The sequence below is a fragment of the Populus trichocarpa genome, chromosome 6 (assembly GCF_000002775.5).
Source record: "Populus trichocarpa isolate Nisqually-1 chromosome 6, P.trichocarpa_v4.1, whole genome shotgun sequence".
In the NCBI taxonomy this organism is placed as follows: Eukaryota; Viridiplantae; Streptophyta; class Magnoliopsida; order Malpighiales; family Salicaceae; genus Populus; species Populus trichocarpa.
The window spans coordinates 9,005,569-9,018,332 of record NC_037290.2 but is presented as its reverse complement, the minus strand read 5'-3'; the positions used below and the strand labels follow the sequence as shown (position 1 = coordinate 9,018,332).

Genomic DNA, 12,764 nt, shown 5'->3' with positions numbered 1-12,764 from the left:
ATTCCTTTTGGCTTTAACGGCCACCACAAAGATTCCCCTTGTTGTGGGAGGATAGGTACACATTACACAATGATTTTGCAGATATTTCCAACACCATAAAATGTTTCACCTCTCTACGATACTTGCAATTGGGATCCGAGGTGGCCAGCCCTGCCTCCCTCCCTGCCTCACACAGCTCATCCGTTTTATTTCAAGGGATACCATGGATCTCCATATACCAAGGTCTTTTTTTATATATTTATATTTTATGTATTACCTTTTGGACTAAAAACTATACAGATGGATCTCAGGTATTCATATATATATATATTATACAAATATATATCTCAGGTTAGATTTTGATTAGTTTTTAATTGAATTTAATAATATTCATACAATATTTATTACTCATTAAATAAAATAATTATCTATAAAAGCATCCATTCATCATTGAGTTGAGATTGAATTATAATCGCTATTTATTCTTAATTGCTGGCATTTGGTGAAAGTTCTTTTCTTTTCTTTTGTTTTGAGCAAAGCATGATGTCATTAGATGAAAGTACCCATCTTTGCCACTTAATAAAGTTTTCGATTAAAAATATTTTGCAAAAAGAAAAGCTAATAATAACAATAATAATAATAATATGCCAGGTAGCAGTTAGCATGCACGCCTGGCCGTCCACTGACCCTGATGCTAGCTTTCATCAGTCACCGTTGGACGGCCCCACCACGAGATTCCAATGGCCACCTTGATAAAAACCCATGACCTAAACCGTTGATCATTTTTCATAAACATTACTTAATGCTCCATTTAATTAAATAAAGTGCAATTAACGTTAGTTTGAAATTTGAACATGTCAAGGTCCGAAACGGTCCCCCCCACACTCACCCGGAGCTGAGCTGGGCCGAGCTGAGAGAGAGAGAGAGAGAGAGAGAAGAAGGTTGAAAACCATTAACAAAGAAGAGAAGATAATGTCATTTTCATAATATCTTAAAGCACATCTCGAGAAAGCAATTTGAATATTATATTTGATAATCAAAACAAAGAATGGAGGGTGACCTATAAAATACGATTGGTTTAAATATTGAAGGGGCCATGCCATAGCCAGTGTGTGATGCTGGTCAAAAGGGTTAGCGACGCCGCCGCCACTGCCTCTTCTCCTACCTTGCCTTCGCTCTTACGCCTCTCGCTTTCATTGGTCTGATTTCGTGCAGATGATAGTGTAGGTCACCCTTTCTTTCTACTCCACACCAAACCAAACGTTTTCCAGAAGCAGGGGGGTGGGCAATCCTGTACACAAATACACATTTTCATTGCGATTTTGTCTCTTATTAGCTTCCTTGCGCATCTTCTTTGGACGAAAGTTTTATCAGAGAATTTTTCTTTTGGGGCATTTGGTCCCTTTTCATTTTCAGCAAAAAAGCGATTTCATTCTTGTAGTTCAAGTTGCTGATCTGCTTTCTTGTCGATTAGCATTATATTATTGTGTATTTCCAGCAAATGTTAAAGTGGCTATGAGCTAGTCAACTGTGGATGATAGATAGATGCTCCATTCTGTGTGAGTTTAACAATAAATTCATTCACACACATCATACCTTGTTGCTTTTCTTTTTCTTTTTTGTCATGAAATCCCGTAGAACTCCAGCGCATCCCAACAAGAAACATACGAAACGTGTCGTGAGAGAGACAAATCAATGGTGGTCTTGTTTGATGCAAACTTCCATCTATTATTAATTCCATCTCATCCGGGATTATAGCATATTACCGAAAAAATAAATTATTGCTAATTTTATTGGTAATCAAATATATTACTAACAAAATTAAATTATCAAAGATTTACATATTGTTAACGGCAAATCCTCTGCTTTTTTTCGAACTCTATGAAACTTTCTAGAGGACTATAATTATCGGTAGCAAGGTCCTATAATTTATTTCTAAACTATTTAGAACTTTCTGATGGACTTATTATGACGGTCATTTTGTCTGTGATTCAAATTCTATTTGTCATTATGTTAGTATTGTATTTCATATTTTAAAAAAATAAATTAAACAAAACGAAAAAAAATGTTTAGAACTAAAACAAAAAACCAAATTTTTATTATTAATTTAAAAATATTATTGAATACAATTTATTTAGTGGACAAAAGTTGAAGGAGGAGGAGGAGGTTCGTCGGGACTAGGTGGGCGACGAGATAGACCACATGTACTAATAAGGGTTGACAACGAATACTCGAGGACATTCACTTTATCCCTCAGGTTGACCATCTCATACGTAAGTTGGGCCGTCTCGGCACTAAGTCAAGTCGTCTGAGCTTCAACTTGTTCTCTTACAATCACCTAGGTGGTCAAAGATAAAGAGCTTGAACCTGATTGCGAGGAACCAATGGTGATCGTCGCATGAAACACTCAGGCTTCACGTGCTAGATATAAGTGTCCCAGATAGCCTCCGAGATGTGCAGAGGTCTGAAATCCCTCCACATTGCCACATCTTTTCACTTTTCAGCCTGAAAAACCTCTTTCTTTTTCATATTTCTTTAATTTTTCTTGCACCTCATACCAGAAACCACGCAACCTGGTATGTAGAAATAAATTATCGGTTAAGATGATAAAAAATAAAATTTAAACATTTAAAAAAAATATCACATTTTGAATTCAATTTTATCTAATGGCATTGTGATTCTCCCACACCCTCTTGGCAATAGCGCTGTCAGCTTATTCCCAAAAATAAAATTCCTTGCACTTTAATTTTATAAAATAATTATTTTATTATGATTAACAAAGTGATTGAATTAAATACTACAAAAAATTGTTTATGTATATACTAACCTTGATGTTTTTGAACCAAACATCAACCATAAGCTTCTGTTTAGAATTTTTGGAAACCCGACTATACTAAAACAAAGACACTACTATTGACGATTTTATCATTGATGTTATCGTGTGAGCAACCTCCATATTTGTAAATCTGAAATTCCATTCGTTCATTGAAATTAATTATTCAAAAATTATTCATTGTTGTTTATTTTTTAATCATGCAAAAAAGGAAAACAAACTTACATGTTGTGGCCGAGTTTTCATTGAGCAATGTACTTCCTAGTATACATCCTACTTAGAAGGGACACCACCTCTGAAAGGTGGCCTCGCAGGTGTTTTTGACTTAGGTGCCTAGTCATGGTCAACACCTAGCAACTCATGGTAACTAAAAGCGCTGTCAGAAAAACCAAGCTATGGAAAAAAACAAAAAGTAAGCGCAAGAGATTTACCTGGCGTAGAGGCATTAAGGATGAAGACTTGTCTTTGTTGAGGATGAAGACTTGTTTTGTTGAGGATGAAGGTTGAGGGAAGAGAATGAGAAGGAAGATATAGAGAGAATAGAGAAAAAAAGGACACATAGAGAGAGCAATCATCATTAGTTATGGTGCTTTACATTCTATTTATGGAGAAATGAGTGATTGTCAGTGATATGTTGGTTGAAAATAACTATTGGTCAAAACATTAGGTGTCTAATTTGCATAGAAAGTGGTTTGTGTTTGCATTATTGATCATTAGTCAGAAAAGGTGGTGTCAACCATGTATATAAAAATGTGTGCTTGTAGATGATATGTCAGTTAATCATAAAACAATATTGTGTTCATGAACTGTGCATGACACCTCGTTCTAACTTTTTATGGATTGAAAAAATGTTCAGGTGTGTGCATATTATACAATGTATGGTGGAAAAGAGGAAAGAGAGAGGCAGAATATGTGTTCGAGAGAGAGGAGGAGAGAGAATATATGAGAGAAAAATATAGGAGTGGGGAGGAGAAAATTTGGTCGTTTCGGTCTTGGCCCAAACAACATAGCATGGATGGTGGTCACGAGTGGCGTGGGATAGTGATTACACATGACGTAGGGTGTAATCCGCTTGAGCTGTTGCTTGAACAAAATGCTTTCTCTTTCTTTCCTTATTTCTCTCTTTGTTTTTTTTATACACCATCATGTATTGTGTAAATAATCCCCCTTTTCATGTAATCTGATTTTAAAGGACAACTATTTGGCTTCCCAATCAAGTAATGAATATGACACTCCAATTCCTATAGTATTATATTTCCTAATGTTACCCTTATAGTTTTTAAAATACTTCAAATCTACCTTTCTATGTTTGGTATGCAATACCAGGTGCTTTTGAAAAATTATTTTAATTGAAAATATATTAAAATGATGTTTTTTATATTTTTTAATATTAACACATCAAAACTATCAAAAAGCACTTAAAACATCAATTTAATATTTTTCAAGCAAAAAAATAATTTAAAAACACTTTAGAAAGTATGTTAAATTACAAAAACAAACACTAAATAACTAACAAAAACTGACTTTTATAATATTTATTGTAACAAAAAATGACAGTTATCTATCAGTTGTTACTAGCATTGGTGTCTATGCTTCATCGCAAGGTCGGACTAGGTTTTTTTTACAAAAAATAATGTTCAAATGCTGAAATAGGGTAAAGGAAGACAACAAAAATCGATCATGACAAACCTATAGCTATGATATTCAGGGTCGCGCTAACCCGAGATATCAAGCCAAACATGTAACTCAGATCATGAGATTGAAATAACCCGATAAAAAAATAAAAAGAGTTATAAAGCTTTTTTTTTAAAAAAATCTTCTTAACTTTTCAAACCCGAGAACCGGATCATTAGACCCGAAACACCCAATCTAGAAAAACTATAAAGTCCAATTCCCAGTCGATCAAATATTGAAGGATGGAATTGAAAAAGGAATTTCAATTATATAAAAAGATTCAAAAATATAGTAATTAAAAGAATGAGGATCAAAATTAAAATTCAAAATAAATTTTATATTGGATTGAAGGGTGAAATTGAAAAGAAAAATTAATGTAGTAAAAGGACAAAAAAAATCAAAAGAATGAGGGTTAAAATTGACATAAAAAATATAAACAATATTTTGATTGAAGAGTGAAATTGAAAAGAATAATAAATTTTACAAAAAGGTCAAGAAAAAATATAAATCAAACCAACAAGGATCAAATTGGAAAATATAATACAATCAATTTAAATTGAAGGATGAAATTGAAAATCAATAAAACTTTCACAAAAAGGACAACGAAAAAAATTAGAAATTCAAAGAATGAGGATCAAATTGAAGAATATAATATTTGATAAATTTGGATTCAATAATGAAATTAAAAACAAATAAAACTTATACAAAAGATCCAAAACCATAAATGAGAAATTAAAAGAATAAGAACTGAAATTGAAATACAAATAACCAAGTGGGTTAACCTATAATTTTCGAGGAGGAGAGAAAATGAAAAGAAAAGAAAAGAAAGGTCATCGAAAACACGCGCTGCACCAATAAAAAAATGACACGACGACGGTTCCAATGACAAGACAAAAGGGTATTTTTGGATGACTGGAGGTGCCTCACACTCTTTGAGCGTGCCACACGCGTGCACATCTGTTTTTTTTTTAATTTAGCTAAATGCAAACTTTCTAATTAAGAAAAAATCGTTGTGAAAAAACATAAATATCCCTTGACCTCAAACTTAGTTTTTTTTTTCAAGGGTATTTTCATCATTTTATTATGCATTTTAATTGTTTATTATTTATTATATTTGGTCAAATACCAAATTGGCTCTCAATTTAAATTGCAATAACAAAAAAACCATTCTGAAAATACTCATTGATGTTAGGTTTAATTTTTTTGCTTCCAAGAATATTTTAGTTGTTTCACTTTGCAATCAAGATGAGAAAATGCTTATTTATCTCCGGTCAAATTGAAAATGACAAATAGACCTTGTGAAAATACTTCAATACCCTTGAAAACCAGTGTAAATTTTTTATATGAAAAGAAAAAAATATCATGATACTATTCTAGTGAACAGTGCTTCTCATGGATATGGAGCTGCAATATTTTTCCAGGAAGTTTTAAGTTATTTTAATATAAAAATATTGGTTATACATGTAACATGACAATAAAAAGTATTTTAAAAAAGCAAAATAAAACTTCAGTTCTTTCTTGTCTCAAAAAAAACTGGATAGGCTAAATATCATCACTAATAATCATGTTTTTTTAGATTTTATTTGGTTTTATAATAGTGGTTGTTTTTCAAAATATTTTTAGTTTTAAAATGTATTTAAATAATATTTTTTTATTTTTTAAAATTTAGTTTTTACTCCAATACAGCAAAACAATACGAAAACAAAAAAACGATTTAAAGCAAAAAAATGAAATTAATTTTTTTTAATATTTTTGAAACATAAAAAGAAGCTTATTCTTAATTGGATCACGTCAGCAGTTCAACGTATAAATGGCTCAAACTGACCCCGTCCGTTACTTTCTCCATATGGATCGAAAAATCGATACGGACAAAAGCACAAGATACAAGTTTTAACATAAATGAGGAAAAAGGACACACTTAAAATGACATTAATTTTGTCATAAATTTAAATGGTACGGATACTTGTCTTAACCATTGAGCTGGGATTCTATTGAGGATTTTATTTTTTTGGACTCAGTTCAGACTCAAGTGATATTACATTTGGGTATTTTGTTTTTATATTTTAAAATTATATTTGAAAAAAACAAAAAAAATTTATTGTTTTAAATAATTTTTTTTCTATTTTTAGATCTGGTTAATATCAAAAATAATTTTTTTAAAAAAAATATATTATTTTAATATATTTCTAAATAAAAAATTATTTTAAAAAGTAAATATAATTACAATTCCAAACATCATCAAATAAAATATCTTTTCGACCGTGTGCTTGATAAAAAGAGAGGTGATTTTTGTCATTTAAACCCACAAAAATTTGAAACAAGAAGTGCTAATAAATAGACAAATTAGTGGTCTTGTCTCGTGTCAATAACGCTGGACCATGTACATATATAGCTGGAGTTTTCCATCCACCAACGCCCATATCTATACGGCAGCCCTCAGGCGAATTCCATTTCATATGGTAAAAACAAGACAGAAACCGGTGGACTGCGGTGATATTACATGACAGTGACAATAAAAACAATGAATTGTTCATTCACGCACAAAGCATTATGGACGGCACTCTTAATCCTACAGCTAATTATGATTTTCAATTGTAGTTAAAAAAATAATTTAAAAAATAAAGAAAAAAAAAACAGAGTCCAATATTTAAAAGGGTGTGTAAAACTACTGTTTAATCCCTGAATTCTTAATTTATGCAATATTTAACTAATTGATATTCAATAAGAATGAAATATCAATTTTGTTATTTTTTTCATAGTTTTTTTTATATATAATTTATGCAATATTTAACTAATTGATATTCAATAAGAATGAAATATCAATTGATATTCAAAGAGTTATTCAATAAGTGTATAAAAATGATCAATATGTAATTTCTCTATTAAATTTTCTTTCACGATTATAATAATGTTTATTTTAAAAATAATACTTCTAATAAAAAACATATTTTCATTAAAAAAAATACTTGAATAAGGACAAGAAGTCTTTTGTTTTTAAAAAATAATTTTTTTTTATCTTTAGTTCAAGTTACTAGAATATTTATTAGAATTGTAATTAGTTTCTATGCTACGAATCATGTTGTTGGTAACAAAATGACATGTTATAATCAAAACAAAAATAAAAAAATAAATATAAATAAGAGTGGTCAATTTTTACCAAACGAATATATCTTTTAATTTTTAAAATTTTAATCATTACCTTTCCTGCATATTTTTATTTTAATTTCATATAAATAAATAAAAATAAGATTCGAGAAGTGCCGTGTAGCATTGCTTGCTTTTTCCTATGTTTTGTACCATAACTTGTAAATTTTCTTTCTCGATATCACCAGCACCGCGGCGGAGCACGACATCGAACTAGTTAAGATTAATCACAGATCTAGGTTTTTTTTACTGTCTTTTTATTTATTTATTTATTTATTCATTCATGGTAACGAAATAATTAATTCAAAATTTGAAATCTGAAAAGGGTTTCTTAGCTTGTCATGTGGGGTTCAGGTGTATAATTATGTGAGAATGAGACAGACAGCATTTCAAAATTTTCAGGGTCGCATTTGATTCAGTAAAGTTGAAATCCCTAACTTTATCGGTAGGTTGTGGCAGTTTGGTCATTTCATCTACTTGCCCTTTTCTTGTAAAATTCTCAATTTCGGTTTATGAAAAAAAAAACACGAAAACAGAGAGAATAAGCTGGCTTGGCCGCTTTATTAACTTTTTCTAAAGCCAGCCAGCCAGCCAGCCATTTTATCTTTGTTTATATAGAACCACTTGCAACAGAAAAAGAAAAGAAAAAAGAAAAGAAAGAAAGAAAAAGGGAGCAGCTGTGCTAAGCCCATCATATCATAATACCCAAGAAAGCAAAAGCAAAGACACACACACACACAACACAGAGAAAGAGAGAGAGAGACAGAGAGACAGAGAAAGAGAAGGATTCAAGAGAGAAGAAGGGTTTTTTTCTTTCTGGGAAGCTTGAATTAATTAGTTGATGCAGAAAATGGAGCAGCAGCCTCAGCAACAGAACCAGCTAACGGTGCAAAACTCAGGCAGCCTTAGCTTTAGCAGCCAAATGTCTAAAGAAGATGAAGAGATGTCAAGGTCTGCTCTCTCTACTTTTAGAGCCAAAGAAGAAGAGATCGAAAAGAAGAAAATGGAGGTCAGAGAGAAGGTTCAAGCTCAGTTGGGCCGTGTTGAGGAGGAGACCAAGCGCTTAGCCATGATTCGTGAGGTACTACGCACTTCAATTAATTTGTATATTTCTGCAATTCTCTTGATTTCATTCTTTTAATCTCAAGTTTTGTTGTGACTAATTAAATGATATTTCTCACTGATCTAAACCAGCCAAAAACATTGACATGAATTTCTTAGAAACACCTAGGGTTTTGATGCCAAAAGAAAGACTTTTTTCAACTTCAAAAAGTACAGATGCAATTACTAATTTTGGTTTTTTTTTCATAAATTTACTACAAGAACTGACGAGATTAACCTTGCCTGATTAATGTTTTTCAAGTCAACGACATGAAACAGGCTGTGAGACTTAAAAGCTCAAAAACCTCTACTATTAGTACTAATTTTTTTTTATGGATGTAATTGGGTTTTTGCTTTATAAACTGTCCGTCCTTGACATGAAAGATTTGTATTTTTATCTGGTAAAGCTTCCGGGCTTCAATTAATTTATAAATCTACCTGCAGGAGCTTGAAGCGCTTGCAGATCCCATGAGGAAGGAAGTTGCTGTTGTCCGCAAGAAGATTGATACAGTGAACAAAGAATTGAAGCCATTAGGACATACTGTGCAGAAGAAGGTAAAATTTCATATGGATAAAAATTAATTCAATTATCTGGATTTATTTGTGTGTGTGTTATCACCCCGAATGGCACAGGACAATCCATATAGCCTACCCTAACTAGTTAGTTTGCAATTGAGGCTTGGTTGTTCTTGTTGTGTGTGCTGCTCGCTCATGGAGAGGACCATTGAATTGGGATTTATGTTTTGCCGCAGGAGAAAGAATACAAGGATGCCCTTGAGGCCTTCAATGATAAGAACAAGGAGAAAGTACAGCTCATAACCAAATTAATGGAGGTGAGTTTCATATTTGGTTCTATTTATACGAGTTCATGAAACTAAAGCAGAAATAATGGAAATTGAAAGCCTGTATATGCTCTTTTTTTCTAATTTAAATTCCTTATGTCTTTGAGTTTGAACAGCTCGTGAGTGAAAGCGAGAGGTTGAGGCTGAAAAAGCTGGAGGAGCTGAGTAAGAACATAGACTCCATGCACTGATTATAGAGCAGCAGCCTTAGTGGTGATAACTGATTAGGTTTGTGTGATGTATTTAAGGTAACTTTTTATAATTATATATTGGTGTTCTTTCTGGCTTGGTGAATTCTCCTTTGTTTGTTTTAATTAGAAAATATTTGATGAAGTTTTAGCTGATTTAGGAGACGAAATACCTTATAAGCAGGTTTGTAACTAAATGTATCTTGCCTCTGCATTTTGCTTTCTTTCTTTCTTTTTCCGTGTATGTTCAACTTTGTAATGCTGTGTCTTTTAGTTTTACTTTGAGTTTGTTCTGAAGAACGGATGCCAAGACCGTCGTTTTACTATTTTCAACCCCCATGATATGTTAAATAGAAGTTCAAGTGTTTTTCTTCTTTTTTTTGCCCCCTCGTAAGAAATAAATGGAAGTAAAACTTCTGGTGATCATGAGGCCAATGGAATACTGTGAGAGGGTTTCACTTTTGAAGTTGTTCCTTGACATGGAGCCATAAACATTGCTGTTACTTGCTGTGGCCTGTCAAGAGCGCAAGCTACCTCAGTGGTTTGCCTCAGATGGTGCTAATGACAAGCAAGATCGCAATTTAATCGAATTCTATTCGTCCCATATTCTCAATTAATTCCCGGAAAAATTGTGTTTGATCATTTGCTCATATTCCGTTGGTCTCTCGCATAGCTAGAACCTTAGAGATTGGACTCTCAGCCTTCCTGATTAACAGTAAGCCAAGCAAATTTGAAGGAAAGATTGGTTGCCTTGACAATCAGGACGACTGTGTGTTTTATACATGACAATTATACGTCCCGGAATATATGCAAGCCAATCAAATTTGTACAGTGCAGTGCTATGCTATTTTTTTCGTGGGAACTGCGAAGGAAAAATAGATGGTTTCCGAGAAAGGTGTATTTTATAGTTTTATTCTACACCTACTCCAAATACGTAGAAAAAGTACACGAAAGCAAGAGTGTTGATACAATGATGCTTTATTCAATATTAGACTATTATTATTGAAAGAAACTAAAAGAGATATACAACATTTATTGTAGCCGTTTTTCTTGTATCACAATATTCATGTGCACTATGGATTGCAATCATAAATCTATAATGTAATCTATAATGTTTTTTTTTGTTGCTCAAGTGTTTCTTTCAATCTCATCCTTTTAATGCTTCGTTGATTTAGGATCGAATCTTATGGTTTATATTGGATCGCTTTGCTTGAGATTCTGAAAGTGTTGGCAAAAAAACATTGGTGCTTGATTTGAGAGAGAAAAAAAACAAATTTGATTTCATCGATTTCAGACAATTAAAACTTCAGGGATAAAATTGAAACTTTCTAATTTAGAGACTGGTCCAAAAATAAAAAAATATTGGGAAAAGTTGCTTCCGCATGTGTAAGGCCTCCATACTTGGGTGATGTGTGTGGTGGCCTTCGACGTCCAATTCCACTCGTCCATGGTGTCTCAAATCGTCTTGTTGTGGCCTGCCTCCATGTGGCAATGTGCGTGGATGGTTGTCGTCCGATTCGGCTCTAGCAAACCATTCCTGTTTCTTTTTTTCCTATCTCTTTTCTGTCTCATCACCTCAAATTTCACGTCTACAGTCTTTAAAAGATCAAAGTGGCCTGTCAATTTTTTGTTTTTAGTTAATTTTTATTTTTGTCAAATTTAATTATTATTTTAATTGTTATTTTTACTATCTATTTTTTTTTCAATTTTATTCTTCAATATTGGGCTTGTTGGTAATTAAGTGTGACATCTCCATTTTTCTTAATTAAGTAATGCACAATTTTGTTTTTAAATTTAGAAAATCACATTTTTTTTTGAAATAATAAGAGTTCACTGTCAGTTAAAATGGTCGATCGGTTCATATTGACACAACCAATCAGTTGATCGAATATTACTAAATTTCATCGATGTCCTTAACGGTAGAACAAACGGTCAGCTGGTTTTATCAATCAAATTAGACAGTAACCAATTTCATTGTTCTTCCTATCAATTGGTTAACCAGATCATTTGGTGATCTTAAACGGTTGATCAGTTTGTGCAATACTTCAAATATCGGTTTTTTTAGACTAATCTTATCTTTACAACAAACGTATATCAATCAACACAAAACCGATCTATTCATTTTAGACCAATACTCAACTCGAATGAAACTTGACTCATTCATTCACTTATCCTTATATCATCTTTCATTGATTTCATGGTGACAACAAATGCAAGTAACATATACTAATAAATGACATACAATGAACTAATTGAAAAGTGTGTGTGTAAAACATCCAAAATGAGTTGCTTCTTTATGTGCCATTACTAATATAACATTTGAAACTTATATATTTTAGTCATATAACATAAGATAATAATAAGAGTTTACAATACAAGAACTTACCTATACAAAATCAAGAACAATTTCCACCTACCAATTACAACAAAAGATTACACACACACACACACAAAACATCCAAAATAAGTTGCTTCTTTATATGCCATTACTAATATAACATTTGAAACTTACATATTTTACTTACATAACATAAGATAATAATAAGAGTTATAATACAATAGCTTACTTACACAAAAATGAGAACAATTCTCACCTATCAACTACAACAAAAGAATAATGATTGAAATTCACTCATGGCGATCCAGCGAAGAACTTGAAATAAAGATCAACATTTCATTACATAAATCTATATTATTACAAAATACTTTATAGCTCCTCATGAACTGCATGATCTTATACAACTTTCCTTCAACTTTAATCTCATTTTTATTGATTGAATAAAAATCATATAAGACCTTCAATGGTCGATCACTCCGGCATTCCTATTTGGAAGCCACTATATGCATTAATCCCAATTGGATACCAATAAATCGGGCTAACCTTTATAGTTGCTAATCATTTCAGCATTGCTATTTTGAAGTCATTCAACCCGGTAATCCTAAATAGATACCGATCAATCCAGTTAACCCTCATGGTTGCCAATCAAGTCAGCATTCCCGTTC

General features: G+C 32.1%; 1 protein-coding gene across 2 annotated transcripts; it reads left to right on the top strand.

Annotated features, from left to right (window-relative positions):
* Positions 1 to 8,285: 8,285 nt before the first annotated feature.
* On the top strand, positions 8,286 to 10,061 carry LOC18100064 (uncharacterized). Of its 2 annotated transcripts, none has more exons than XM_006381247.3 (4): positions 8,286 to 8,711; positions 9,176 to 9,286; positions 9,484 to 9,564; positions 9,690 to 10,061. In XM_006381247.3, the coding sequence occupies exons 1-4, from the start codon at positions 8,472 to 8,474 to the stop codon at positions 9,762 to 9,764; spliced, it is 507 nt and encodes a 168-aa protein (XP_006381309.1). In that variant the 5' UTR covers positions 8,286 to 8,471; the 3' UTR covers positions 9,765 to 10,061. The 2 variants fall into 2 exon arrangements, with proteins under 2 accessions (XP_006381309.1, XP_006381310.1); XM_006381248.3 differs by having other exon boundaries at positions 8,295 to 8,711; positions 9,681 to 10,061.
* Positions 10,062 to 12,764: the final 2,703 nt, after the last annotated feature.